Source organism: Berkeleyomyces rouxiae (assembly GCF_048999995.1).
Source record: "Berkeleyomyces rouxiae strain 22BRR77 chromosome Unknown BrBRR77_ptg000012l, whole genome shotgun sequence".
Taxonomy (NCBI): domain Eukaryota; kingdom Fungi; phylum Ascomycota; class Sordariomycetes; order Microascales; family Ceratocystidaceae; genus Berkeleyomyces; species Berkeleyomyces rouxiae.
This window is the reverse complement of record NW_027396502.1, coordinates 2,158,152-2,185,349: the sequence shown is the minus strand read 5'-3', so window position 1 is coordinate 2,185,349 and position 27,198 is coordinate 2,158,152. Positions and strand designations below refer to the sequence as shown.

At 52.5% G+C, this 27,198-nt stretch overlaps 7 protein-coding genes across 7 annotated transcripts; 2 read left to right on the top strand and 5 right to left on the bottom strand.

Moving 5' to 3' along the window:
* Positions 1–933: 933 nt before the first annotated feature.
* Positions 934–1,932, top strand: BROUX77_007919 (uncharacterized protein; the record flags this gene model as incomplete). Its single annotated transcript, XM_073753066.1, has 1 exon — positions 934–1,932. One exon carries the CDS (start codon positions 934–936, stop codon positions 1,930–1,932), a length of 999 nt encoding a protein of 332 aa, XP_073602212.1.
* A 909-nt stretch (positions 1,933–2,841) lies between these two features.
* Positions 2,842–4,421, bottom strand: BROUX77_007918 (uncharacterized protein; the record flags this gene model as incomplete). Its single annotated transcript, XM_073753065.1, has 3 exons — positions 2,842–3,839; positions 3,902–4,063; positions 4,151–4,421. 3 exons carry the CDS (start codon positions 4,419–4,421, stop codon positions 2,842–2,844), a joined length of 1,431 nt encoding a protein of 476 aa, XP_073602211.1.
* A 3,740-nt stretch (positions 4,422–8,161) lies between these two features.
* BROUX77_007917 (uncharacterized protein) lies at positions 8,162–10,177 on the bottom strand (the record flags this gene model as incomplete). Its single annotated transcript, XM_073753064.1, has 1 exon — positions 8,162–10,177. One exon carries the CDS (start codon positions 10,175–10,177, stop codon positions 8,162–8,164), a length of 2,016 nt encoding a protein of 671 aa, XP_073602210.1.
* A 2,282-nt stretch (positions 10,178–12,459) lies between these two features.
* BROUX77_007916 (uncharacterized protein) lies at positions 12,460–14,684 on the top strand (the record flags this gene model as incomplete). Its single annotated transcript, XM_073753063.1, has 3 exons — positions 12,460–12,657; positions 12,740–13,350; positions 13,406–14,684. The coding sequence occupies 3 exons, from the start codon at positions 12,460–12,462 to the stop codon at positions 14,682–14,684; spliced, it is 2,088 nt and encodes a 695-aa protein (XP_073602209.1).
* Positions 14,685–14,978: 294 nt separating this feature from the next.
* BROUX77_007915 (uncharacterized protein) lies at positions 14,979–18,516 on the bottom strand (the record flags this gene model as incomplete). The annotated part of the gene is made up of 3 exons (XM_073753061.1): positions 14,979–15,394; positions 15,463–17,264; positions 17,324–18,516. 3 exons carry the CDS (start codon positions 18,514–18,516, stop codon positions 14,979–14,981), a joined length of 3,411 nt encoding a protein of 1,136 aa, XP_073602208.1.
* A 2,311-nt stretch (positions 18,517–20,827) lies between these two features.
* On the bottom strand, positions 20,828–21,940 carry BROUX77_007914 (uncharacterized protein; the record flags this gene model as incomplete). The annotated part of the gene is made up of 4 exons (XM_073753060.1): positions 20,828–20,919; positions 21,052–21,444; positions 21,512–21,660; positions 21,726–21,940. 4 exons carry the CDS (start codon positions 21,938–21,940, stop codon positions 20,828–20,830), a joined length of 849 nt encoding a protein of 282 aa, XP_073602207.1.
* Positions 21,941–24,381: 2,441 nt separating this feature from the next.
* On the bottom strand, positions 24,382–25,825 carry BROUX77_007913 (uncharacterized protein; the record flags this gene model as incomplete). Its single annotated transcript, XM_073753059.1, has 4 exons — positions 24,382–24,458; positions 24,553–24,681; positions 24,775–25,183; positions 25,745–25,825. 4 exons carry the CDS (start codon positions 25,823–25,825, stop codon positions 24,382–24,384), a joined length of 696 nt encoding a protein of 231 aa, XP_073602206.1.
* Positions 25,826–27,198: the final 1,373 nt, after the last annotated feature.

Below are 27,198 nucleotides of genomic sequence, written 5' to 3'. Positions count from 1 at the left end.
TCCTTCATTAAACCAACGACACTGGCAGTTGTGCGGCTTGCTGACGTATAAGTCGCGCCGAGGGGCGGGGGTTGAATTTCAAGAGCGTGGAGCTGTCTTGGATGGAAGCGAGCACCACGTTTTCTCCAGATCTTCAATGAACGCAAGCCTCGTGCGCTGCCGCCCCCCAAGTGGAAATAGTATAAGTCGTGAGCCGGGCCGGGGCCTGATGGTGGCTTTAGGGTTTCTTTTGAGCAGGGTTAACCGACGGAGTCGGAGGGCCGCGGCACTTGCCGCTTGACGAACGGAACAACCCAGCTGTCTATTTTATTATATATATATTCTTTTTTATTTCACCAACTATCCGTCCTTCCCGTTTGGTGTTGATGCAGAGTCCTCGAGTTGTGGACTTTGGGGAAAGACTAGACTCGAAAGCCTTTCGAATCCAAAAACAGAAAAAGCAAAAAAAGAACAAGAAAGAACCCCAGACCTCGACTGTTCTTGCCTTGGGAGGAATTTTGAGAGAAAGTTGGATACATTCTGATTCGCTGGCAGCCCACACACAATTTATGTACCGGGCATTTTTTCCCAAAGGTCACAAAAAAAAGATGACGGAAAACTTGAGCCAATGAACAACTCATCAAGACACCGGCTGGCTGAATGTAACGGAGGCTGCCTGAAGTCGGTCTTTGTGTGTGTGTGCGGTTGATTGAAAACAACAACCAAAAAAAAGAGGTCTACGCTGTCTTCTTCCTTGTTCTTCTCTCCATCTCCTTCACTCATGAGCTGCCTGGGCCTGGGATATCAACAGTAAAAGGTGCTACTTTTTTTTTTTTTTTCGAGATAACACAGCTTCACACCACCGCCTGTTTACTTGCTATATCCAAGCCTTAGCTTTAGGCTTTTTTTTTTTCCTACTTTGAGCCAAGCAAGCTCAACGACCCCCTCCTCGCCATGGCCGCCCCCGACAAAGCTCCCTGGAAGCTCGACCCCGAGTTCGCCAAGGCCACCTCAACCCTCTTCGCCGCGCGATCCATGGCGCCCAAGATCCCCGTGTCCGCGACACACGTGCGGCGGCAGATGCTCAACGCCACGTCCAAGATGCTGCGGTACATGCGGACGATCAAGCTGGACGCGCGCGTGCAAAAAGCCGTGTACGAGGTGGTGTCGTCGCACGACGGCGCCAGCGTCAAGGTGTTCCACTACTTCCGCAACGACCTGCACAAGGGCGGCCCGCCGACCGCCGCGCTGCTGCACTTCCACGGCGGCGGCTTCATATCCGGCGGCGTCGAGATTCTCGACGAGGGCATCCGGCTGCACGTCGGCGCCACCGCAGTGCCCTGGTTCTCGGTCGAGTACCGCCTAGCGCCCGAGCACAAGCACCCGACGCAGCTGCGCGACTGCTACGACGCGCTCGAGTGGCTGCACGCGCACACGGCCGAGTTCAACGTCGACCGCCGCCGCATCGGCGTCGTCGGCGAGAGCAACGGCAGCGGCCTCGCGCTCGCCGTCGCCATGCTCGCCCGCGACCGCGGCCTAGCCCCGCCGCTCGCCAAGCAGATCCTCGTCTACCCCATGCTCGACGACCGCGTGCTGACGCCCGACCCGAAAATCGAGCCCGTCGCCAGCTGGACTATCGAGGACACCCTGTGCTCGTGGGCCGCAGTCCTCAATGAGGCGCCGGGCAGCGAGAACGTGCCGCTGCATGCGGCGCCCGGCCGCGCGGAGCCCGAGGACCTCAAGAATCTGCCGCCCATGTACATTGAAGTAGGCGTTATCGATTCATTCCGCGACTCGGTCATAGAACTAGTGCAGAAGCTGCTCAAGGCTGGCGTTGCGACGGATTTCCACTTGGTCAACGGCCAGGTGCATGCAGCCGAGTTCCTGGCGCCAGAAACGGCCATCGCAAAGTCATGTTTGAGCATGAGACAGACCGCCATGACGAGCTTTTGAGTAGACTTGTGTTTTCCTTCGCATCACCATCTTTCTTACACGACACCACAGCGGTTCCTTTTTTTGTTCACATTATTGCACGCATTCCATAGTAGTAACGTCTATATTCTATAAACATTTCATCCTTTTAGGCCTGTACCGTGTTGAAAAGGGGAGAGGGAGGAGGGCGTGAATTGGAGCTTGTACAGTGAAGATATGTTGTTTCTTTTTCGGATCCAGCGACAAAAAGACAAGACAAGACAAGAAGGAAGGGAATAAATGCTAGACAAAGGAAGAAGTATCATGTGTGCTGATGATGGAAGAAGAGAAAAACGAAAAAAAGAAGAAAAACTCCTGCTCGTATACACAGAAATAGACAAGGTCAAGAACTTGAAATGCTCTGGGGACATGGAGCAGAAAGAAAAAGAAAAGAACAAAAGAAAAAAAAGGAAGAGAGAGGGGGAGAGGTAAGAATATGAGGCAAAAGGCGAAACATGAACATGAAAAAAAACCAAGGAAAGGAATGTAGAAGAAAATGGATGAAGAACAAGACGGATTTGACAAGAGAGGAAAAAAGGCCCAAGTATGCAAGGATATAATGGCTAGATGTTCGCGGTGTACATAGACATCGTTGAGATGGAGGAGGAGAGGGGGATATGGATGTATGCAAAACAGACCCTTGTGGAAAAGGCAGAAAACGGCGAGCCATATGGAAAAGCAAGGAAAAAAAACCCGGAGCGGGAGAGACGACGAGCAAAGGCGAGGACAAAAGAAAACAAAAGAAAAGAGAGCAACGGACAGAAGGAAAGAAGAAGCAAAAAGAAGCAAAATCAAGACAAGCAACACACGCAGCCTGAACCCAAACCAACCCAAAGCCCAAAAAATAAAATAAACCGAGAATGCTTCTCGGTACATCTTCCAACCATAGCTCTAGATAATACCACCTGGTGGGTCGTAGCCTGCGGCGGCTCTCCGGGCTGCCGTGTTTAAGCCGGCGCTGCCTGGGACGTCCTGGGGCCCCTCGTGAGAGTTGGTGTTTGTCTTGCGCAGCATGAACATGGGCTTTTTGCCCTCTTTGTCAAGCTGCTTGAATAGAATCAGTGGTTTCTCATTGGGCCCCAAGCAGCGTTCCTGGTCGCCGTAGACAATGTACAGCGAGTACTGCTCCCACGGGGCATTGATCTGGTATTTTCGTAAGGCTGCGGGAAGCACTTTGTAGCAGGGGTCCTCGAGACTAACGCGGAACGACTTGAAGATTTCCATGGGCGTGTTGCCTCCAGAGGCTCCCGGGGTGTCAGGCGCCGCCGGGGTTTCGCGTCTTCGCGACCCTTGTCCCTTATCGCGGGAGTTGTGGGCATATTCGCCTTCAGTAAATGTCGAGCGGGTAGACGAAGGCGGCTCAGCACGGTACGAGCGAGAGGCGAGGGTTGTTTGTTGCAGGACAGGCGGCGAGGTCGGTGAGGGGATGTTGGTGTTGTTGTATACGGGCGACGAGGTTCCGGGGGTCAGACCTCCATTCAAAGTGGAGAGGTGGTTTGATGAGAATGTCCGTTCGCTAGTGTTGGTGTCTTCCATGATTGGGCGCTCATGGGTTGTTTGCATGTGTGAGGGGGATGGCGCCATGACAGGCTGGAATCGTTTTGTCGAGAGCGTGCGGCCGAGAATGCCCGAGGATCCGGGGCCTGATGACGGAGCGGCGGTTTCAAAGGAGTAGCTGGGGTTGTTGACATTTGGTAGCGGTGCCTGGGCGTCTTTGGCCAGACGTAGAGCCGGCAGCATGTCTTCTCTTAAGCGGCGGAAGTCTTCGGTGATGCGGCGGAGGTCTTGCTCAAGAGAATTTGCGCGGTCGTCTCGTTGGCGGATCTGGTCCATCAGTATGCGGATATCCTTGATGGTAGCGGTTGAGTACTGGGTCTCGGCATCGGCGGCTGTCAGACGGGCGTGTTAGTCAAGGCAATAATGGAAGTAGATTCCTGGGGATACGGCATACAGAGGGGGATGTAGTGGTCGCTGTCTATCGGTATGTCTTGGGCCTTTTTGACGTCGTAGACACTTTTCAGAATGGTCAGACGATGACCAACACTGGCGATGCCCATGCTTTTAAGATCGTCGTGGAGTAGGGCGGTCAAAGCCTCGCCGACAATGTCGTTCTCTGTGGAATATCGAAGCGGGCAGGGTTAGCTGGTGTCCATGTTTTTTTTTTTTTTTTTCGCGGGCTTGGAGAATTGATGGTCCGTACCGATGAATACGTCGGCGTATTGCGAAAGGCCGATGGTGGCCAGAAAGTCGGCACACTCATCGGCTGACCAATCTGTTATCAAGGTTTCAGGAAGTCGGTCGCCGATACTGCGCTGGCCATATGTTGTGGGGGTGTGTTCGCTGGACGAGGGCATTTCGGAGTCGTATGGTGAGGCCAGAGAATCGGCCACAGGCGAGCTGTCCGGGATGTGGCCATCGTACTCATCGTCGGCGTCCGACTCGGTATATACGGCTCTGGATTCGAAGCTCATTGTGTCAAGTGTGTCATAGGGCAGCCGTCAAATACGAGGCGAGGCGAGGCGAGGCGATAGGAGCTCCAGGGGCGGAGCTCGGTCGAAGGTAGAGCCGGAATGGAAAGCGGCGGTTGGGTGGATGGGATGGTCCGGTTCGGGTTGAGAAGGAAAAAAATCACGCCTAGAAGCGTTGCGATGGTGGGTGGGAGGATGTCGAGAGCGAGAATGTATTGGCAATGCGGCACAATGAATTCAGGCTGGGGAAAAAAAGTAGAGCACAACTCGAAGGGGGGAAGAACCACGCTTCACGCTTAATATCCAGGATATAAGCAAAAAAAATAACAAAGGGAAAAATAGAAAAAAGGGCTGCAGTAGGGCAGAAGAGGTCGCCGGGAATTTTTGTTTAAACCCAATGAATGGTAGAATTGACAGTTGGACGGGACGTTGAGGCAATGCAGACAGGACAAAGCGTTGCAGTTGGAGAGGCGAAAGACGAGAGAGAGAGAGACAGACGCGAAGAGGCGGCAAATGCGCAGGCGTCTGTGACCGATAGTCAGACCGAGACTGGGAGCGAGTGCAGGCTGTGCCGTTGCGTTGGGCAGCGGGAAGAGAGACTCGAGGCCTGCGAGAGTGAGCCAAGCAGAAGGCTGATGTGTTGGACCAAGAGACCGAGGAGGGGAGAAGCAGGAGGAGGGACTCGATTGAGTGGGTGCACCGAGAGATTAAGCAAGCCAGCGACAATGAGCCTTTACGTCAAGTAAAGGGGCGGAAACAGCGGGCGAAATAAAGGGCAAGATTGAGACCAGCAACACGGAACCAAAAAGACAAAGACAGAGAACAGATGGAAGGCGACGCAGAACGAAGAAGAAAACCGGGCGGCAGCAGCGGCGGCGACGATGATGCAAGCAGGACAAGGAGTGAAACTGAGTCGAGTTGAGGTGCAGCACGAGAGAAGCTGGCTGGACTTTCGGGGCCTTTTTCGGTCTGTGCTGGGGCTTTCTGGGAGCGTGCTTCTTTTGAGTGCAAGTAGAGGTACAAACAAGGTAAAGTGAGGCCCAAAAAAGCCAAGACTCGGACAGGGGAGAGGGTGGTGGTGGAAGCACAAGTACAAGTACAAGCACCAGCACAAGTGCCTAGACTCGTGTGCTGTGGTATGCAGCAAGTATGCAGCAGTATTGGTATTATCGCAGGACGGCGAGAAAAGCCTTGCGCGACAGAGGGCAAGTCGTTGTCGGGAGCATGTGGTGTGGCCGAGGCGCGGCCTGGACGGAGGGGAAGCGGAGATGCGGGAATGTAGGGTTTTGTCGGGGTTGGTCACTGTGCGCTGACTAAGCAACCAGTCAAGTAATCCAACTGCCAAACAAAACAAAACGCTGACAACACGTCGCCGGTGCTCCGCCGCATCTACGAGCAAAAGCCAAAGCCAAAGTATGTATGTATGTATGTACATACATACAAAATGCACCAACTGCTCCTGTCCGGGAGGGGTCACAGGAGAGCGGCACATGGTCAGAGAAAACGCGGCCAAAGGACAATCTACTTTTGTATCCAATCCAGTACGCTCTGCCCCTGGCCGCACTTCCAAGTTAAGTTGCAAGTTCCACGAGCTTGGGCCCTTGCAGGCCAGCTCTTGGGCGTGTCTCCGCTGTAAATACAGGCTTCTGCAGGCTCCCCACAGACTCGCTCAATGGCCTCCAGCCCCCCTCCCCTCTCTCGCCCCGCTATGCACTACTGCTAGCAAGATTGCACGTCGGGCTTGTAGCGTCTACCTTGCGCGGCACCCGCTGACACGCCCGAGCCCAGGTACTCGATACCGCTGCTGGCGCCCTCGCCGCGACTGGCCAATCCTCAATGCTCCCAACACCCTAACCTATGTACATACATGTGTATGTATGTACAGGAATGGGTGGAATGGGTTAGCATGTATCAATAAGTGCCCATCGCATCGTTCAACGCGCCTGTTCTATTTCTGGCAGATGTGACTTGTGACGCTTGGCCAAAGGGTGCGCTACTCCTGCGTTTGAAAGATGCAGACACACTTACTCTTGTCTTGGCCTTGGCCTTGATGAACGATTGTCTTGGCTGCGTGCAAGTAACATCTCCTCGCCATCACGACTTCTCGGCACACACTGAGCGAGTGTATGTGCTTGCGACTGCGAGAATCAGATGCCGGCCCCGTCTGCGATATTACACCATGTCAATGTGCCGGGACTAGAGCCTTGGTCTTGGTATCACTCAATATATCAGATGAAGCCTTGCACAAGCGAGTTCTTCTCTTGTCCAGGGCGGCTAGGACCCTGGCGATGGGTAGGCATGTTCTACATGCAATAACCAACTACACCACACTGACATAGCCAATCATGCAAATATAAACGTGTATTCACCTACTCGCTCATATATTACTCATCGCCTGCTGGAGGGCTTGGACTCGCTCGTGCATCTGCTATCCGTGCATATGATTTGCATCCAACCTCGTGTAAGCCTACCTGCTGGGCGCGCATGAACATACATACATATGTATGTACATACAGACCAACTTACATCTACACTCAGCTACTCGAGCGCAGATCAAGAAGCTCGACGCACAACGCAAAAGGAGATGGAATTGGCGCCTTCTCTACATCAGACGACTCCGAAATGAGCACGTATGTGGAGGGGAAGCCACACATACATACAACCAAATCCTCCCGGAGCATTAGTTAGTTGTTAGTTGTGTGAGGCGGATAGTACCTATACATCAGACCGCCCGGTACACCCTGTCCCTCGGCATTTGCAGACCCTCAGATCTCTGTTGTCGGACGCCTTTGCTCGCAAGAAAAGCACCGCTCATGTTCGTGCGAGCTACCGGCGTCGTCCCTCGTCTTCACGCGCGGCTTCGCTACAGCTAGCTACCTCGTCAACCCTTCCCCCTCCCCCGCCGGTGTCTCAGCCCTAAGTGCACATGTCCAATTGCAACTACATCATACAAGCAAGCATGCATACTACTACTGCAGCATCCCAAGAGCCAAACCACAATCTTCTCCCAGTACATGTACCGATGTGGGCTCGCCCCTTCTTGATGCCCGGCTTCCTGGCTACCCTTTCTCCTATCTCTGGCTCAACAACCACAGCCATCCCGGTTCCCGGAAAATCCCCTCCTCAACCAACCCTCTCATCCGTCTTACTGCACATCTCACGCTAATCCCGCTAAAACTTCCTCTTCTTCCGCCCCTGGAATCACTCCTCTGCTATACTTTGGCGTTTCACAACGCTTCCTGCCAGCCAAGGCCAAGGCATCATTCATGCTAACTATGGTCCTGTCCTGTTCAAGGTGCAACCGTCAAGTCATCTTGTATTCTCTCAGAAATAAGTCTATAATTCTTTTTTCCCAGGTTTTGATTTTGTTCTTGTTCTTATCCATCATACCTCTTTCGTAGTGTAACATAATGTATGTCCCTCCTTCGTACCCATTGGAGAAGAGAAAAAGGAAAAAGAAAACACCCCTAGACAACCTTCACTTAAGACCGTTCCAGCATATCGCAGCGTCAATGTGTAGTAAGTTCATTAGATATGAATAAAAAAAAAGAAGAGAAGAAAGAAAAAAAAGTCGAGAGGGCATGTCCAAGAACAAGAAAACAAAACAGCGCTCCCTCTTTCAACCTACTCTGCCAATGTTATGCATACAACGCGGTAACAAGGTAGGATAACATACAACGAAAAAAAAAGACACAACAAAACAACAAAGCTTTAAACATCAAAGAAAGGGTATGTGCTTTGGTTTACCGCAGAGGGTGCTTTGCATCTTCCGCGTTGCATGCCAACACATCCTCAATTTTCCACCGGGGAGCCACGTACTGGTTAACCAAGTTGTTGGCCTTGCGCCACTCATGCTCCGTCTCGGGCGTCACGCCGTCGGGGAGTGGCGGCTGGCCGCCTGCAATTCCCGAGGAGTACTTGAGCTGGAGGAGATCGCCTACCTCATCGCAGGCAACCAGCAGACGATTCAAGTCTTCCTTGTTGTGCGCTGCCGAAATACAGAACCGGACACGCGACGAGATAAGCGGCGTGGCCGGATAGCCGACAATAACGACTGATATTTTGCGGTTGAGCATTTCCTGGCTAAAGGCTGCCATCTTTCCAGGGTTGTACACAACAGCCGGGATAATGGGTGAGTCGTCATGACCATAGACAATGAAGCCAAGACGCTTGAGACCCAGACGCAGGTAACGAGAGTTGAAAGCAATGCGCTGCAGGCGTTCTTGGCCCTGGCCGGGGAACAGCTCACCAGTGATCATCTTGAGCGACGCCAAAATTTGCATCAGAACGGGCGGCGTAGGAGCCTCGCCTAGCTGTGTAGCTGCGTTGGTGCTCCGAAGCTGTGCAATAACATGTTCATCGGCAGCAACGTAGCCGCCATTAGCACCAAAGGACTTGGTCAGAGTGCCCATGAGAATGTCTACCTCGGAAGGGTCAATGCCAAAGTAGTCACAGACACCACGGCCACGGGGGCCCAAGGCTCCAATACTATGGGCTTCGTCAATGAACAGGTAAAATTTGTAGCGCTTCTTCAGCTCGAGCAGACCGGGAAGATCACACATGGTGCCCTCCATAGAGTACAGGCCCTCGACAGCAACCAGAATCTTCTTCCAGGGGCGGTGAGTACGAGGCTGGCCCTGGGCAATGGCATCACGCAGAGTGCGCTCCAAGTCATTCATGTCATTGTGCTTGAATGCTCGAATGACGGCACCGGAAAAGCGAGCTCCGATACGGATCGAAGAATGGTTCAGTTCGTCAGAGATGATGAGACAACCCTTGGAGACTAGAGCAGGGAACGAACTAGAGTTAGTGACAAAGCCCATGGAGAAAACCATAGCGGCAGGCTTGCCGACGAAATTGGCAATCTCCTTCTCGACTTCAACGGCAAGATCGGAAGTACCGGCATCAGACCGAGGGCTGCTGCAGCTGACACCGTAAGTTTTGACACATTCTTCGACAGCGTCAGCACAAGGACCCTCAGATTGGGCAAAGCCGAGGTAATTGTACGAGCTCATATTCAAGGTCTCGGTGGCACTTCCTGTGTAGACAAAGGAGCGGTTCCAGTCGTTAGAGATGCGGTCCATGACTTTGATAAAGCGGCCGGGGACACCAGTGGAAAGACGAGCAAAGCAATCGTCCAGACGAATCTTGAGGCGGCGGACATAGAAGCTGTCAAAGTCCTCGTTGAGGGGAGCATAGCCATTGGCTGCCTTTAGGGGGGCATAAAAGCGCTTATCACCAAAACGCTTGCCAAAGAAGTCTCTGACATGGCCAAGAACAATGAAGAGCAGATAGCTAATGTAGGTGGTGAGGATGAAGTAGTACGACGGCTCGTCAATGACAGGAGCAACCAGGGGCTCCCCGTGATGCTTGCTGACATAGAGATCAGTCGGGTCGGTGAGAGGGCCAAACTGGGCGTCCATCAAGCGTTGACGGGCAATTTCTTCTTCGGTGGGAGGCTTGAAGAGGACCTTTGCCGACGAGGAACCCTCAGGTCTTAAGTCATTGTGGTTGCCATCGGGGCTGAGGCTGATGGCTGGAAGATTCGAGGTAGAAGAATCCTGGCGAGTCAATGTCGGAGCCTTCTTCTGAGCAACGCGGAGTGCCTGTTGGTGCGAGGGAGATTCCGAGCCCAAGAGCGCAAGACGGTTCTTGGAAGAGATGGAAAGACGCCGTTCGGTTACCTCGTCGATGGTCTGTGTCATGACTGCAGAGGAAGACGAGGCTGGGGAAAAGGTGGCCGACACCTTACGGGGCATACCAGGCAAGCGAAGTGGAGGTGCCCAAGGCAAAGGGGGGCAGCCAGCGTCAGTGGGAAGGGGCTAGCTGGCTGTGCGAGTTTCTTGGATGTGGTCGTTGATGGTGTCGTGTGTATCTTGGTATCGCGGGATTGGGGCGAGACAGCGTCGTAGAATGTCTAAGCTGGAAAAAGGGTACAGGCGGCAGAGTCGATAAAGGACAAGCAAAAAAAATATTAAAAAAGAGGATCGAAAGAATGAATGGCTCAAGAGCAGCGGCGTCCGCAGCGAGAACGCGTTGCGGCGGGAGTCTGGAGAGGCGGCAGGCGACAGGCGACAGGACAGGTTGCTCGGGCCGGGAGAATTGGGATCGAATGACAGGTGGACTGGACTAGGCTGGAGCAGAAATCAAGCGCTGCGGCGGTGTTAGCAGTGAGCCAGAGGCGTCCAAAGACAAACGATAGAGACAAGCCAGAGAAAACGGCAATAGCTGGAGGGAGAAGGCCACGGAAGGGAGAAGGGACAAGGAAGAAAAGGAGGGGCCACTTGAGCAGTCGTGGGTGTCCTGTTCTGTTCGGTTCAGTTCTGTTCTGTCGTGTCGTGTCCTGGTTGTACTGGTACAAGTTGTGCAGGGGAACAAGACCAGAAAAAAAGAAACAAGAATAAACAGCCAGTCAGCGGTGAAGGTGAAGGGTGGAGCTTTGTTCCTGTACTTGGCCAAGTTCAGAAGCAACTGCTACAGGTCGTTGGGTAACTGCACACACAATGACAATCAGGACCCCGGCAAAGCGGCGCCAGTGCAGGTGTTAATTGCAATTGCAATTGCTCGCGATGTGCCTGCCGGGCGACAAAAGACACAGACTGAAGCGCTGATTGGCACCGTTTGGACGTGTTTTGCTCTGCTGGCTGGCACAGTAGAGAATTTGGCTACTGACAGGCCAGCCTAGCGTTTGAGCCGTCAAAACAAGGCAGAGGCACGGAATGGATGAATGAATGAATGTGGCATGTTGTTGGGAGCCTCAGGCAAGAAGAAAACGTACCAAGTAGCGGCTTAACTCGAACAGTGACGCATGGAAAGGATATTAAAAAGAAAGGCAAAGAGAAGGCAGAGCTGCAAGAGAAAGAAAAGAAATGAAGAGAAGAGGAAAATCCGCCAGCAACAATCAGGAAGAGAACGGCAGGAGATGGAGCGGCCGCTAGAAAAGGAGAGAGAAGGTCTACTCGCGAGGAGGGATTTGGCGGCTGAGAAGTCTGTTCGCTTATAGCCACAGGTACAGGTACAGGTACACAGACGACGACATCTCAACGGGCAATAAACACAGCCAATGGGCCTAGGTCTTCAACTATTTAACCAGCCAACTATAACTACGTCCTCACATAACAAATCCAGCTCCGAGGCAAGCAAGCAAAGACCACCAAATATCGGGCAATCTGGCCTTGGGCCGCCCTCTGGAGTCCATGGCTTCAAGTATTTGTGTTTATAACTATGTGTCTGTCATGGAAATTAGCACATGCCGGGGATGCACGACAAAAAAATCTGCATGGTGATACCTTGCATGTCAAATCCGCCCCTTTTTTTTTGCTGGCTTGGTTGCAGTTACTTGGTACTTGAGGGACAACCAACCCATCGAGCCGCGTGACCCTAAAAGAGACCATGTCAACCCTAACTACCGATGCCGAGGTTCCGCACAAGCAAGCTGGTAGTTCTCGTCTGTTTCACCATGTCTCCGACTGTTCATGCAGTAGAACTTTCGATGCATCCAGAAGGTGTCCAGCAGGCCACAGAAACGGGGGCGCATGCACCTCACAGCCAGAGACTCCGGACCTGAGCCAAAGTTCTGTCCAGTGACTTTTGTGCAACTAACCACTGCGTGTATCTTGTATCTTGTATCATGTAACTATCTACCATCTTGTAGCTGGCTGTAGTTACATACATAGAACAAGACCGTGACGTAAACACACACCCAACCACATGAAGTCCCTTTCTGCCACGCAAAAAAAAACCGGGCTCCTTTCTCTCTACACTCGCACATCGCCCGCTCTGTTCTTTGCCGTTTTCTCCCTTTTCGGGACTTCTTCAATTTGGTCGACCTGCTTGCGCGGCTTAAGCATTTCTCCAACACGCCCCGATCCCTCCTAACCCTGGATGTCTTTAAGCCTCTCGCATATACTCGGCACAACAAGCCTCCTGTGTCTCTGTTTCCTGTTTGATTGCTACCCCGCCGGCATATATCAACTGCTCTCACCTCCGTGACATCACGTCTTGCGATTTCTTCACATTCTTTTACCCAACAAACATCGCCATGGCCCGCATTCTGTGGACCCCGAAACACCCTCATGATACTCCCATGTGGAGCTTCATCGAGGAAGTAAACATGAGACACAGGCGGGCCATCTCAAACTACGAGGAGCTCTTCCACTGGTCCATAGACCACCTCAATGCCTTTTGGGGACTTGTATGGCACTTTGTTGGCATTCGCTCGAGCGAGCCGCCTGCAAATGTGAGCTCATTGTCTCTGGCTGTAGCTAGGGTTAAGCCGATAACCCCACCCGCTTCGCTCATCAACACTAACGGCCATATAGGTGCTGCCGACGACGGCCATGTTTCCCCGTCCCGACTTTTTCACAGGGAGCAAGCTCAACTATGCCGAGAATCTTCTCTTTCCGGCAAATGTCACCATAGATCCAGCTTCGCCAGCCGTGATTTCTCTAAGTGAGCTAGAAGCCCACAACTTGGCTGCCAAGGACGTCCCGGCTCTCATACTCTCGTGGAACGATCTGCGTAAGGCGGTAAAGCAGGTTTCCACCCACATTCGCAAGGCGGGAGTTGGTCCTAATGATGTTGTGGCTGGTTACGTCGGGAACCACTGCCAGGGACTTGTGGCAATGCTAGCGGCCGCCTCTGTGGGCGCTATCTGGACGAGCCTAAGCCCAGACACGGGAGTCACTGCAGTGACAGATCGACTGAAGCAGATCCGGCCCAAGGTCCTGTTTGCTGACGATGCTTCGGTGTATAATGGGAAGCAGTGGCCAGGAACGGACAAAGTCAAGGCCGTTGTCAAAGAGCTGCAATCCAACGGCTTGGAGCTGCTGGTTGTTATTGATGCGCTTAAATCCCAGACGACAGATGTAGGCGCCTTCGAGGTGCAAGGAATCACAGCCGTGAACTACGACTCTTTCTTCCAAGACGCAATGTGAGTGCCCACGCGTCTCTGAATGGTTTCTTGGAGTACTGACACCAGCCTTTAGTCCCGATGATGTGCCCATGGTTTTTAAACAGCTTCCGCCAGCCCATCCGTTATTCATCTTGTTCTCCAGTGGCACAACTGGCCTGCCAAAGGCTATTGTCCACTCTGCCCTAGGAACTCTTATTCAGCACAAGAAGGAGCACGTCCTCCATGGCTCCATGGGCCCTACTGCCCGCATGATGTACTACACAACAACTTCATGGATGATGTGGCATTGGAGTGTATCGGCTCTGGCAACCGGCGCGTCTATTGTTCTCTACACTGGTTCGCCGTTCAAACCCCACGGAGAAGTCAGCATGGCACGCCTGATTTCACTTCTGCGCGTAACCGATTTTGGCACTTCTGCTTCCTATCTTACTGCCCTCGAAAGTGCAAATGTGCGCCCAGTTACTGACCCGGATCTGGATCTAACCTGTCTCCGGACAATCTATTCGACCGCTTCGCCTCTGCCGCCATCGACCTTTCGTTTTGTATACGACGCTTTCCCCTCAGTCATGCTCTCTTCTATCACTGGCGGCACCGACATCATTTCTCTGTTCGGCGCTCCTTGCCCGATTCTTCCAGTGAGGGAGGGCTCTATCCAATGCGCCGGTCTCGGCATGGACATTCGTGCTGTCGACTCGATAACCGGCCAAGAGGTTTCAACTGGTGAACCCGGCGACCTGGTCTGTGTCCAACCGTTCCCGGCACAGCCGCTGACATTCTTCTCTCCTGTCTCCAAATCCGACGGTGATGCCAAGTACCGCGACGCCTACTTCTCGCACTGGCCCAGCGACACGCGCATAGCTAGCAAGCCCGGGCCCGTCTGGCACCACGGCGACTTTGTGAGCATTTCCGACGCTGGCAACCGCTCGCTCGTCATGCTCGGCCGCTCCGACGGCGTGCTCAAGCCGTCGGGCGTGCGCTTCGGCTCCGCCGAGATCTACAATGTCCTCGTGCGCTTCTTCGCAGCCGACGTCGCTGACTCGGTGTGCGTCGGCCGTCGCCGCGAGGACGACTACGACGAGACAGTCTGCCTGTTTGTCAAGATGAATCCCGGCAGGCACTTTAGTGACGCCCTGGCGGCGGACATCAAGCGCGTGATTCGCAGGGAACTAAGCCCCCGACATGTCCCCGGAATCGTGGCTGAAGCCGGCGGCGGAATCCCTGTGACAGGCAATGGCAAGAAGATCGAGGTGGCCGTGAAGCATATTGTCTCTGGGCGGGCTGTTGTGAGCAACGCGAGTGTTGCGAATCCCGAGGCGCTGGAATGGTTCCGGCAGTGGGCCAAGGGGCAATGAGGCTGTCTCGCCGTGTCCTGTTGTTTTCTTCCTGGGTTGTTTTTGTTCTTGTTGATTTGGCATCGTGTGGTATTGTATTTGTAGACATGCTCGCTAAAGGTACGTAATAAACAACAAAGTGCTTTCTGTTTTGCAAAAAAAAAGGCGCCGACCGACCCGTGGGAGAAAGAGAAAAAAGAAACGCGAGAGGAGATATCAAGAAAAGACAAAAATAGCAAAACAACAGGCATCGGGCAGCAGAAAATAAGCAAAGTCCCGCGAATAGAAGAAAGAAGAAAAAAAAACAAAGACATTCTACGGAAAGACAGACGCGCCGCTGGCGTCGTCCATACCGGGAAACGGATCCATGGCCAGATAGTCCAGCAGGTCCGTGCCGCCGACATTAACGCCCTCCGACGTCATCTGCACATTATTGTTATCAACGTTCTGGAAGAATGCTGGGCCAGGAGGCAGATACCACATGTCGCCGCCCGTCCAGTCGTCGAGCCCCAGCACCCCGCCATGGAGTGCCTGCGCACTAGCGCCCGCCGCCGTAGTCGCTGCAGGGGTCATGCCAGTGCCCGCTGCAGGAGCAGCGGCAGCAGCGATGCCGGCGGCGGCGGCGGCGAGTGGTGCGCTGTCGGTGTTGAGAAGTGAGTTGCTGGTCGGGAAGGGAAAGCTACTGGTGTCGAATGGCGTGGCGACGATAGCAACGCTAGGGGAGGTGGTGTCTATAAACGATGGGGTGTTGGTTAGTACGTGGCGTGCGTCCTTTTTGTTCTTCATCTGTTTGACTTACTGCGTAGTTCCTCATGAAGTCGCGCTGCGTGGCTTGAGACCCATTCCGACCCAGTCATTGACGCGATGCCCGAGCCGTCCATGGCCATGGCCGCATCAGCCCCACTGGGCGTGCGTGAGTCGCCCTCGCCGGTGGCAGCCCCGGTGGCCGAGGCAGTGCCGGCGGCCACAGGGGCCTGGATGAAGCGCGTGCGCAGTCTGCTGGTCAGGGTCTCGAGCAAGTTGGCAAAGCGCACGCCAAGATGGACGTCGTCGACGACGCAGTTGCGCAGGGCCTGGACAGCCTGGTCCATCAGGCCGATGCTGAGGCGGACGTCGGAGCGCGAAGCGCCCAGGGCAAAGGTCTTGAGCAGGAACATGGCGCCGCTGATGATGCGGAAGTATGTGCGCACGGGCGCGTGCTTGAGGTAGCCCTTGGGCAGCAGGCCGTTGACCACGATGCGCAGCAGGTTGCGGCTGCCGTCGACAACCTCGCGGATGTACACCTGGTCTTCCTGCGTGAAGCCGCCGAGCTGGCCGAGAGGCAGCTTGCCATAGTAGTTTTGCGTCTGCGGCGACAGCTGGGGCACTGCGCCGCCGGGAGCGCTACCGTCGGCACTGCCATCGGCGGTAGACACGTCGTGGTTACCAGCAGTCGCGCTGACGGCATTGTTTGTACATCTCTCGACAACGGCCTGTAGAGAAAGAGAATTAATGTAGATGCGCACGTATTCATATTCAATGGTCAGGATGTGGCGGATGTACTGCGGGAGACGGAATCGATCAAATTCGCCCCACCAGCTGCGCAGCATGGGCTGGAACTCGCGCAAGAGCTCGATGTATCGACCACTCTGAATAATCTCCGTGGTGTATTGGCGGGACTTGAAAAGTCGCTCGTTACCAATGTGCATGGCATTGCTGACACCGGCCCAGCAGTGAATAATTTGGTCATCCAGCTCGAGGTCCGGTATGTAATTGAAGGCGATGGACAAGGACGAATGACTTGCAGGGGTCATGCCATCCATAGTGTCGCGGCGCTGCTTTCGACTCACGGCCGGATCGCTCTTCCAAAGCTGGTCGGGCACCATGTTCTTCCAGCCCAAACGGCCAGCAAGCTGAGTCAGGTAGATGAGCAGAAGCCGCTTGATGCGATACGCTCTTTGTCTATATCCTTCGTCTTCATATTCAGGTCTGGGTATGGAGCCATCGCGCAACAGCTCGTCAATATCGTCGAAAACACCGAGCTCATAGGCTAAGCCTAGCGCTGTGCTGAGCAACATCCAGCACATACGGTCGCTTCTCCAGGCGGGCTCAAGCCAGCTCTCAATCCGCTTGCCTCCAAAAGAACCCTCTTGGCGCTGCTCTGCTTCACTAGCAAGTGTAGACTCGTAGCTGGGTAGCATCAGTTCATCGATAGCCTCGGCCGGAGGAAAGTGGAGGGCCCTAGGGTGCCACTCGGTAAGAATCATGAGCGATTCGATAGTTCCTAGAGTCCGCAGGCTGCCTTTTCGCATGCCTCTCCAGGGTGCTGTGCTGCTGGTTTGGAACTCTTCCGTTGGCCCAGAGGGGTGCAGCCGGCCTCCAAAGGCTTCTTGGCCCCAGAGACATCGCTCCACCATTCCGCGCAGATAGGTCCAGAGCTGCTCGTGGATTGCATTAGATCGACAATGGCCCCCGGGCCCACTAAGTTCCATGTATCGTGAGGTAATGGTGAGAAGTGTAACGGTGAGAATAGGCTCTTCGCTCAAGAGGGTCTCGTGTGAAGCGGGGTTACGAAAGGTCGGCGGTGAAATGGGTGTGAGTGGTGATAGATACATATAATAGCTACACATCAAGGTTAGCTTCGTGTTCAATAGGAGAGCGTGTGGAGCTTATGGGCCTACTAATCAATATAAGCAATAGCTTCTTGGGGCGTGAACCACCCAGCGCGAACAAATCGAAAGCGGCTCCAGGCTTTCAATGCGCTTTCTAGGCCACTTTGCGGCGGCATTTTTGGAAAGGGGCCGACTCCAGGGCCTGTATCCATATTGATGCCCGATGTGGCCGGGGCTTTTGACGTGCGAGATTCGGATCTCTCAACACGCGATTGCCGTCGAGAGTGGCCGCTGGTGGAAGCGTTTGCACTTATTGGGGGCGCGGCAGCTGGAATATTGTTGGTGTGGGAGAGAGTGGGCGTAGCCAGAGATGTAGATGAGGCTCTACTGGGATCTGGTCTCGAGCTGATAATGGGGCTGTGAGCCGGCAAAGACGGGTTAGACCGTAGGTGAATCCAGGGGGTAGACTTGTCGGTAGTAGCGGTGGCGGAAGCAAGGGCGGGGACAGGAACGGCACTGGTGGCAGCAGAAGTGGAAGAAGATGACGAAGCGGGTTCAGGGATCAAGATTACGGGAGGACATTTCTGTACGAACCTGTCGGTGGCTGCTTTGTACAAAAGATCAAGCGCATCATGTTGACCATAGACCCGGTCTCGCATAACTTCCTGTGCCTCCAGGTTGGCCAGCTGGGTATTCGAGTCCTCGCCACTGCTGAATTCTTGGCTGTTCTGAGCTCGCGACTCGCCGGGGCGTCGTAGAGGCTCTCGTCGGCCGATCGAGCCGCCGGGTGTCAAGGGCGCCTCGCCGTACAATGGGCGATCGACGGGGACGTGGACGATTTCGCCCGTGTTGTGGCGCTTGCGGGAGTTGCGGATGACGTATTCGTCGCTTTCAAACTCGCCGTCAAACGTGTCGGTCTTGCGCTTGCGGCGCGTTGCACTAAAGAAGCACTCTTTGCTTTCGCGGCGACATCGTACGCAGGGCGGGTCATGCGGGTTGTCTACGCTGCCGAGATCGCAGCGGACTTTGCGCCGGCGGCACGGAATGCAGGCTTGGTAGACTCGCTTGTGCTGCAAGGGATTGGCCGGCGTGGCGGCGGGTTGCGACTCGGAGGCAGCAGTAGACGAGGGAGCGGCGTGGTCGGGCTGTGGCTCGGCGGCTGGGGCTGGCGTCGAGTCGGGCGCAGATCCGGCGGCAATAGAAGAAGAGCCGGCTGTTGCAACATTGGGGAGAGAATTGTTTTCGGTAGATGTATCGTACATGGCTACAGAAAGTCTCAGATGTACTTGTACTCGTACTCGGCCATGAAGAAAAAAAATGCGGCTTGCGGCGGGAGGGCGGGTCCTGGCGGCTATGCGATCAGCAAACCCGACGGGACAGAGAGAACGCAAAGGAAAAGCAAGTGTCGGCGACCAAGAAGCCGGCTTGCGACGGGTCGAGCCGAAAAGAAGGCAGATTGAAACTCGGTTTGGAGCGGGTGAAGGAAAAAAAAAAGTCTAGGCGCAAAAGGCCAAAAAAGACAGTAAAATCCAAGATATACGGCTTATATGTTAGCAGAAATAAAGACAGGGAGGAGTTACAAAAAGGATGATGGAAGGCGCGAGAAAGACAGGCTGGTTGCGGGGCTTTTGGGCGTGACGTGTGCTTGCAACAGTAACCAGGAACGCCTGCATCAATGATAAAGAGTTGGCGATGAGAGTTAAAGTGAAAGTGAATGAAAAAAAAAAGCGTAAGACCGGTAGAGTGGGCGAATGAGTGAGTGAATGAGTCGGAGCTCAGAACAGGCTCGTTGGAGCAGGCTCGTTGGAGATTGGAGGATTCACTCGCAGGTGGCAGGTGGGCAGCTTGCTCTTTCTATTTGGACTTGGGGGCTTGGCTTGGACAGCGATGATGACATAAGCCCAGACTGTCGGGTCTGGTAAAATGCGAAATGTGAGATGCGAGAGAGGGCGCGCAAAAAGAAAATGATGCGGAATTGAAAGGAAACCCCAATCTGGACGGTTTCTAGAAGACGCCCTGGATTGTGGGATGGAGACAAGAAAGGGATGGACGGAGTTGAGCTGCACACACAGGAGTACCAATAGTCGTGGGTTGGTTTCTCTTTGAGTGGAAGGGATTGCAAGAGAGAAGAAAAATATTACAAACTAAATTGATAGTCCGTCCAGCACGATGGAGACGACGGAGACAGCACAGCACTGATAAAGACCAAAGAAAAAAAGGAATTAATCAACAGCCACACAAGCCTCACGCCCAACCACACCTCGGGGGCAGAAGCCTCACGACACCCCAGACTAATGCAGCCCTTGCTGAACTTGTAATGTTCCTGCACATGAGACAGCGATCTCTCAAGAACCATGGGGGATCCTCTGATTTCCAGAAACCCTGAATTCCGCCAGTGACTGGCCACCACAGATGTACCAGACCCAAACTACGCAGTGCACACGAGAACTCTGTCATATTGAGCCTGTCTGTAGTCATGCTTGTCCATTTATTCGTGGTATTGGCTCGAGCTTCTGTGAGGTAAATCCTTCTGTTTGCCAAGGGCCCAGTGCCTGTTCTTTAGAGATCCTTGTCTTCCGTGTGATCCTGAACCACTGGAGCATAGGTTGGAGTGGTGTGGTATGGATGGCTAGGGCTATGTAGTTAGGATCTAAAGCGTCTCTGTACAATTACACCTTTATTGAAGTAGCATCACCAACCTTCACTAACTATACAGATACCAAGTTTCGATCAAATGCAAAAACGACGACGTGATTTCACGGAACCAGTCTAAAAGAACAGAAAAAAAAAAAACTTTGCTGTATTTGCAAGTGTCAAAATGCCTCATCTGAAGGCTTCCGTGTAGGCGTCATACATGGCATGTCAACTTCAGTTATTCACAACGCTTCTTATTCACCACCAAAGTCCCCTTTTCTCATTTCTTTTTGTTTCTTCCATGGAGTTACTACATACGTTCTACTACATAGTATCAGGAGCCACATTCGCATAGAAAAGCTTGCCCGGGTCTAATCAATTGTCAGTGGCGAAGGTGAGTGGCCAAGAGAAAGAAAGAAGCAAAACAAACAACAAGAACTCAACAAAAAGGGCGACCAGAGTACCAGGACAAGAACAAGACAAAAAAACATGAATCAGCAGCCTGAAAACAAGAAGAGGCATTACTGCAAGATGTGCAAACTAAAGAGAGAAAAAGAAAAAAAAAGAGAAAAAAAAGGGCAAGAAATAGTCCAAAAAGCACAGAAGACGAGAAAGAGAACTGGTTGGCCATGTATCTCGTGCGTGAAAGGTTTGGAAAAGAGCTCAGCCAGCCATAACATTGGATCGGCTCGGGGAGCACACGTCATAACAAAAGACCGGGCAGCTTTGCTCCTGAGAGGGTGTGTGTGTTTGACTCATGTGCTTGGTCTTGGCCATGGCGAGTCCCAGCTAACGTGCCAGAAGCATATAACGAAATGCCCATGAGCTGGCTTGGTTCTATGCTTGGGAGGGTAGAGTTGAAGAGGGATGGGAGAAAAAGGGTATTGGAATTGGGCTATGCAGCATGCTCAAACATAGAGACAAGTTGCGACTTTAACCCTACGCCATGAGGCTTTTGGTGGCCAGGTAGTCGGACAGGTTTTTTGTTAACACGTCAGGCATGGTATACAAATCAATGGAGAATTCTCCGGCTAGGTGAGCGGGAAGACGCGTTAGCATGTGGGCGGCAATTGAATTGGGGATAGCAGCACCTAGGGAGGGGGAGGCGTCTGTGCCTGTGTCTGCGTCTTTGTCTTTGTCTTTTTGGGACTGTCGTGACTTACTTTCAACATCGCTCTTGATGTAGGTGTCAGTTGACTTGAAGTCGTGAATGATTTGAATGGCCTTGAGCAGGTCCTCCTCCTCGAGCTTCTCCAGGGCCTGAGCAATCTTCTCGTAGTCGATTTTTTGACCACTGGACTTCTTGCCAGCGGCGCCAGCTTTTTTCTTGGGGCGCTCGTCATCGTTGGGTAGAGGACCTAGCTCCCGTAGCTTCTCTTGCAGGACTTGCGACGGGTTCTTGAAACTGATACTCTGAATAGACTCGTAGCGTTCCTGGTGGAAGCTGAGATCATGTGGCACGGAAATCTTGGTCTTTTCCGTGTAGTAGCAGTCGACAGTGAGCTCAAAGCCACCCCATCCCTCGTTTTTACACTCAAAAGGAGGCTTGGTGAAGGCTGCATGGCAGAAGATGAAAGGTCAGTCGTGAGTATCAACAGGGAAGAGGATGCGGGAGAGACTTACTCTGAACAGGGTTTTCAAATGAAGGATGCAGGTGGTAGACAACCTTGTTGAAGCAGTCGGCTGGATGCTCGTTTCCAGCAGCATCGACCATGAACACTTTGATAGACCATTCGCGCATGGGATAATGCTCTACCGGGGACGGCTTGTCGCTACAAAAAGAGTCAGCATGTTGATGGTATGGGCTCGGCGAGGAGCTGGACAGAGAGGGCCTTACATCTCATGCTGATCAGTGACGAGTTTGATTTTGCGCTGGACGGACGAGTTAGCATGGCTACGAATTACTATTCGCCTGGTGGAGGCGGCAGCTGTATTGACGGCGGGCTTTTTTATCAGGACAATTCGCCGGGATTGTGAGAAGGCCTTAAGAACGGAGGGGGGAGGGGGAGCAGACTCGAGGGCAGGAGTACAGGTGGTGGAAAGGTAGACCATAGTTTTGCACAGTGGTTTGTCATCAAAAGGCAAAGGGGTATAGGAGGGGAAAGAGGGCGCTGGGAGGAGCACGGCAGTGAGGAATGAGGGGAATCTCATGATATTAAGCTCGGGGTTGTGTGGGTGTCAAAAGGCAGAAGGGGATGGGCACAGGCATGAATGAGGCTACCTATCTCTGCATCTATAGGGATAACACCGAAAGATTGATAGATATACAGATGGATAATTTGGAGGCACGATGAGATAAAAGCCTAGGCACAGTGACGAGGTCAAACATTGGCGACTATGAGTGCGCTTATGAGGCTGTAAGTGAGGCATGGGCAGGGCAGTCATGGAAAATGGGGTGTAGCAGGGAGAGACTGTCTGGTGGTGGATTGGCTTTGGCCGAGATGCTTGACAAGGCCGAGGTTGGCTTGTGGTGGGAGAGAAGGCTCTTGTCTTTGTGAAATGGCAGGGCAAGATATAAGCCATTCTGAAAAAAAAATTGGCGATGGTGGTGGAATAACAAGCACAGCAACACAGAGGACAAACAGCAGCTTGGATGAAACGAGACGAGACAAGACCAGCCAGCCAGCAAGGACTGAGGCGAGGGTCATTGGAGATTGGAGCGGGCTTACCTCGACAATCATGATGAATATACTTGGTCAGTTGTGCAGAAAGAAATGACGAGAAAAAAAAAGAGAATGGTTGTTTGGATGGATAGATGAAAAAGAAAAAAAGAAAGAAGTCGGATGGACGATGGACGATGAGGTCAAGAGAGACTTATACACAGTGCCGAGTAAGAAGAAAAAAAAAAGAGGACAGGAGAGATCGCCAGAGTAGCAGAGAAAAATAGAAACAAGAAAGGCGTGAATCAGGCGTTTTATCGTGAAGAACAACTAGAAACGCGAAAAAAAAAAGAAGCTTCCCACGAGCATTAAAGAAGGCGAAGGGAAGAGGAAGGAGAAGGGAAAAAAACGAGACTTGTAAGAAAAAAATACCCCCAGGACAAATCTTGATTTTTTTGGGCGTGAAGGAGAGAGAAGAAGAAAAAAAAAAGGGTGAAGTCTCTTCGTCAACTCTGAATTGCTGCAACTCAAGATGCGCTGGTGGATTTGGAAGGGAAGTAAGTAGCTGCCGGGAGGTTGGATGGAATTTTGCTACTTGGGCTTTTGGCTGCCTTCTTTCCTCGCCCTCTCCTCCTTGTTCTTCTTGACGCACGTCGATTTTCTGCGGCTGCGGCTGTGACCTGCGGCGAGGATGGATCATACAGTCCCTCTGGGTGCCTTTTTTTTTTTCTTCTTTTTCGTTTTCGTTTTGACCTTGAACGGGGGGGCGTTATTCCTCACAGCTTAGTGGCAATGTTTGCCGTTTTTTTCTCTCTCTGGCTGGTTTTGGACAGCCAGACAGCTCCTATCCAAATAGAGGTGCTCTACTGGAAAACTAAATTTGCAGCACCCAACTAACCACATAGACTTACCGTACAAATCAATCGCCCCGTTTTCCTCTCGAAATCACCCCACAGAAAGCCAGCTCGTCGGCTTCATCCACTCTTAGTTTACTCTACAAATCTGGACAGGCGTGTTTGTTTGGGTGACGTGTATGGTAAATCTCAGTCTCCACCAGCCCTCCTCACACGTCAAGCATTTCCGGCGCCACACTTGCAAACACGTCTCGTCTCGCCTGCCTTGGCCCCAGTCTAGCCTAACCCAACCCAACGCAAAACTCGAGCACTCTTTAGGTACGCTTGCCAGCGAGGATAGCGGCACTACACCAGAGCTATCCACCCCGTCAAGGCCTGGCTTTTTTTCTCGCTTTTCCCGCAAGGCCCACATTTTCCCCTCGCCGAGCGCCACAGTTGGCTGTGGCTGCCACCGACCTACATCAATCAACACCACACCACCCACACATCTCAGCCGCATCTCTACGACATGCTTTGCATTTCTTTGCAACATTGACACAACAACAGGACATGGCTTGCTTGTTCAAAATTTATTTCATTGGTGGAGAAAAAGGGCAGATGATTGGAGGGTATGTCAAGGTCGCGATCAATGTGGTAAAAAAGACAGTCCACCAGGTGATTTCCACCTTCATGTGGACATCCATCTGTGTAGTAGTGTAGTGTTTGTATGGGAAGGTGAAGGGAGAGAAGGGGCGGGGAAACATAAGGTGACAGAGAGCGTAGACGCAGACAACAGCGATAGCATCCGTGATAAAAGTACCAACATTAGGTACTGGACAGGTATAACTATACACCCAGACACACCTCTTACGACATGTCCAGATTTGCATTCATGCACGGGCATGCTGTGTTTGCCAGCCCAGCCGAGAACCAGCTTATGGAGCATGGGTGTGGTGATGTTCAAAGACGAGAACGGTGGACAAGGGGGAGGGGATGGGGAGGGAAGACCAAAACAAGCTGCCCATGGACAGAGAATCTCTCAATGAGGGACTAGGCCACTTTAAGCTTCCTCGCCCTTAAAGGCAGTCTCGTTGAGCTTCTGAGCATCGGTGAACGAGTCCTTGAACTGGTTGGCGTCTATTGAACAAGAAGAAAAATCTGTCAGCAAAGCGTGTTCCTACACTCCATCAAGGGGGGCCTAAAAGTCGCAATATAAGCAGATTCAACTTACTCTCAGAGTTGGCAAAGCGGATGGCCAGAGTAGCAGCCTCAGGCTCGCCCTCGCTGATATCGGCAGCAACGTTCCACACCCAGCTCCGGTCAGAGCCGACATTGGGGGACAGCTTCATCTCAGGGGTAACTACAACGCAAAATCACACAAAATTAGCCTCATGTCCCTCTGTAATCGTAAGAGAGTAACACAGCGGGAGAAATGGGGGTGCCAAAGACTTACTGTAGTGGTTGGCGCAGACCTTGAGGGTCTTGTCACGGCGCATGACCAGACGGACCTTGCCGGACTCCTTGTGCTTCAGCAGGCGGACATCACCAGTGCCACGCTCCTTCCACTCGCTGGTCTCCTTGACGAAGCGGAAAAGCTTGGCGCGCATCTTGAACAGCTGCTCCTCGGACTCCTCGTTGGTCTTGACATCGATCTTCTCGGTCAGCTTGATGACGGGCTCGAAGTGGACATCCTCCGACTCAGGGGCCTCCTCCTCCTCGCCCTCCTTGGCGGCGGCAGCAGCCTCACGCTGGGCCTTGGCGCTGCCCGAGTTGTCACCACGGTCCTCGTCCTCCTTCTTCTCCTTCTTGGCACCGCCGCCGAACATCGAGAACACGGCGGAAGAAGTCACGGGCTTGTCGGCCTATTTCGGAAGGGGGATAACATCAGTTAGCAAGAGAGCCCAATAAAAGGGTATTCATGAACACCAATTCAAAAGTCTGATGGCTATTGAGATGTACAGCAGGGGGCCAACTGTGAGGGGTGGAGGGGTAGTTGGAGGATAGAGAAGAGCAAGTTTGTGCGTCATATCTTATGCGTGGGGTTGCGCCAGACATATCGAGTTACGGCAGATCTCATGGATGCAATGCTGAGACGGCAGGGAGAAGAGAAGACAGACATGTGAAAGCTAGCAGCCTGGCATCCCAACCTGGTGATGTCGTTGATGAAAGCTGCCATAAGGGACCAGGCCGGTCCGGCTCTTGAAAAGGCGAGCTTCGGCCCTTGCTCTGTCTGCTCTTTGTCTCTGGATCAGGCATCGTTGGCGACGTCTTTTTGGAATCTCGAAAGCCATCAGAATCACAGCCAGAAACACACACAGTGTCTTTCCCCTTTGCCCCTCTCCTCCAGACCACCTCCCCCTCCCCGACAATTGCGTGTGCAGAAAAAAGAAGAAGGAAAAAAGACAGACGCGGGGCATTCATACCTCGACCTTGGGCTCTTCAACCTTGGTCTCCTCAACCTTGGTCTCCTCGACCTTGGGCTCAGTGGGCTCGGTGGAAGTCATGATGGCGATGTTTTAGTATGTGGGTAGAAAAGCGAAGATAGTAGAGAGAGTTGGGTTGATGGAGGGGAAGAAAAAGTTGGTTGTAGGAAGATTCAAGTTTGGTCGAGTGGGTTTTTTGGTGGAAATGGAGAAAAAAAGGGCCTTGATTAAATGCAGGAAATAAAGGAGAACCAAACTACGCCAGCAAAAATTTAGGTCAGCACCAGCTCCTTCACAACAAACGCCAATTGTCTTCAGGGCGGTCCCGCCTTTACTTTGTTGCACTGGTGTTTCTTGTAGTTAACTATGCAGTTATTGTGTCGTGTTATCACTAGCTGTCCTTATGAAGGGCCTTCTCTCTGTAATATCACGCCTACTTGTCATCTTTTATTCTTCTTCTCGTCACCCACCCAGCCCAACACCAAGGACCTTTCCGATGCTCTTTTTTTTTTCCTTCTTACCCCGCAGCTTGCTTGCCTTGATCACCAAAACCCCGCGACGTTTACTTTTTTGTTCCCTGGCAACAAAAAGAAAACAAACACAGACAGGGTGGGCGGGTGCCGTACATGCTGCGTCAAGGGGTAAGAAGAAAGAAAGAAAAGGGCTGCAAGACTCCCACATCACACCATGTATGATGGCGGCTTGTGTTCAGGGTCTCGTATAGACTAGCCTTTGACTACCCGTCAGTGGAGGAATGCTTTATAGAAGACCAGAGATGCTCAAAGAAGCTTTGCTCAGTTCACCCACTTGTTTCCTTTAGATTACGATTCTCTTGTATCCCACATATGGTACACACTGCCAAGGAACCCTAAGCACATTCGCTTGAGGCCCAACCAAGACCGACATTATGAGCATTCGGTCATTGAGCTTTAACTTATAAATCACACACACACTGAACAATGCACCTGTGAATCCAAAAACGTTGCAGAGATCATATTCACATGTCCAAAACCCCCAAACTGCAACTTGCCACAAATTGTGTGCTCAACAACCATGCACCAACACTGAGAACTCTCCTTGCAGCAGATAAAGAGAAAATAACAAGTTTCTCAAATTAGGAAAAGGAATGCGTAGTAGATCGAAGGACTCCAAGAATGGTACCCGCGGCTTGGTCTTCTCAGGTAGTCATACAAGCACACAGTCTTGTTAGAGCTGATCGCCAGAGGTTATCCAAGTCTTAGTGTAAGTGAGGCGCCGGGATTGTGGCAACGTAAGTGAGGATATTCAGATGATATCTAGAGGTGAAGGAGAACACGGCCGGCATGATCGAGATTAAGAGAGAAAAAGAAAAACGAGACATGATAAATAGAGAGGGATATCGAAGAGCGTAGCCTATGCCGAGCCCAATAATGTAAGTGATTAAAGCTCTTTTCACAGTAAACGCAAAGGGAGCT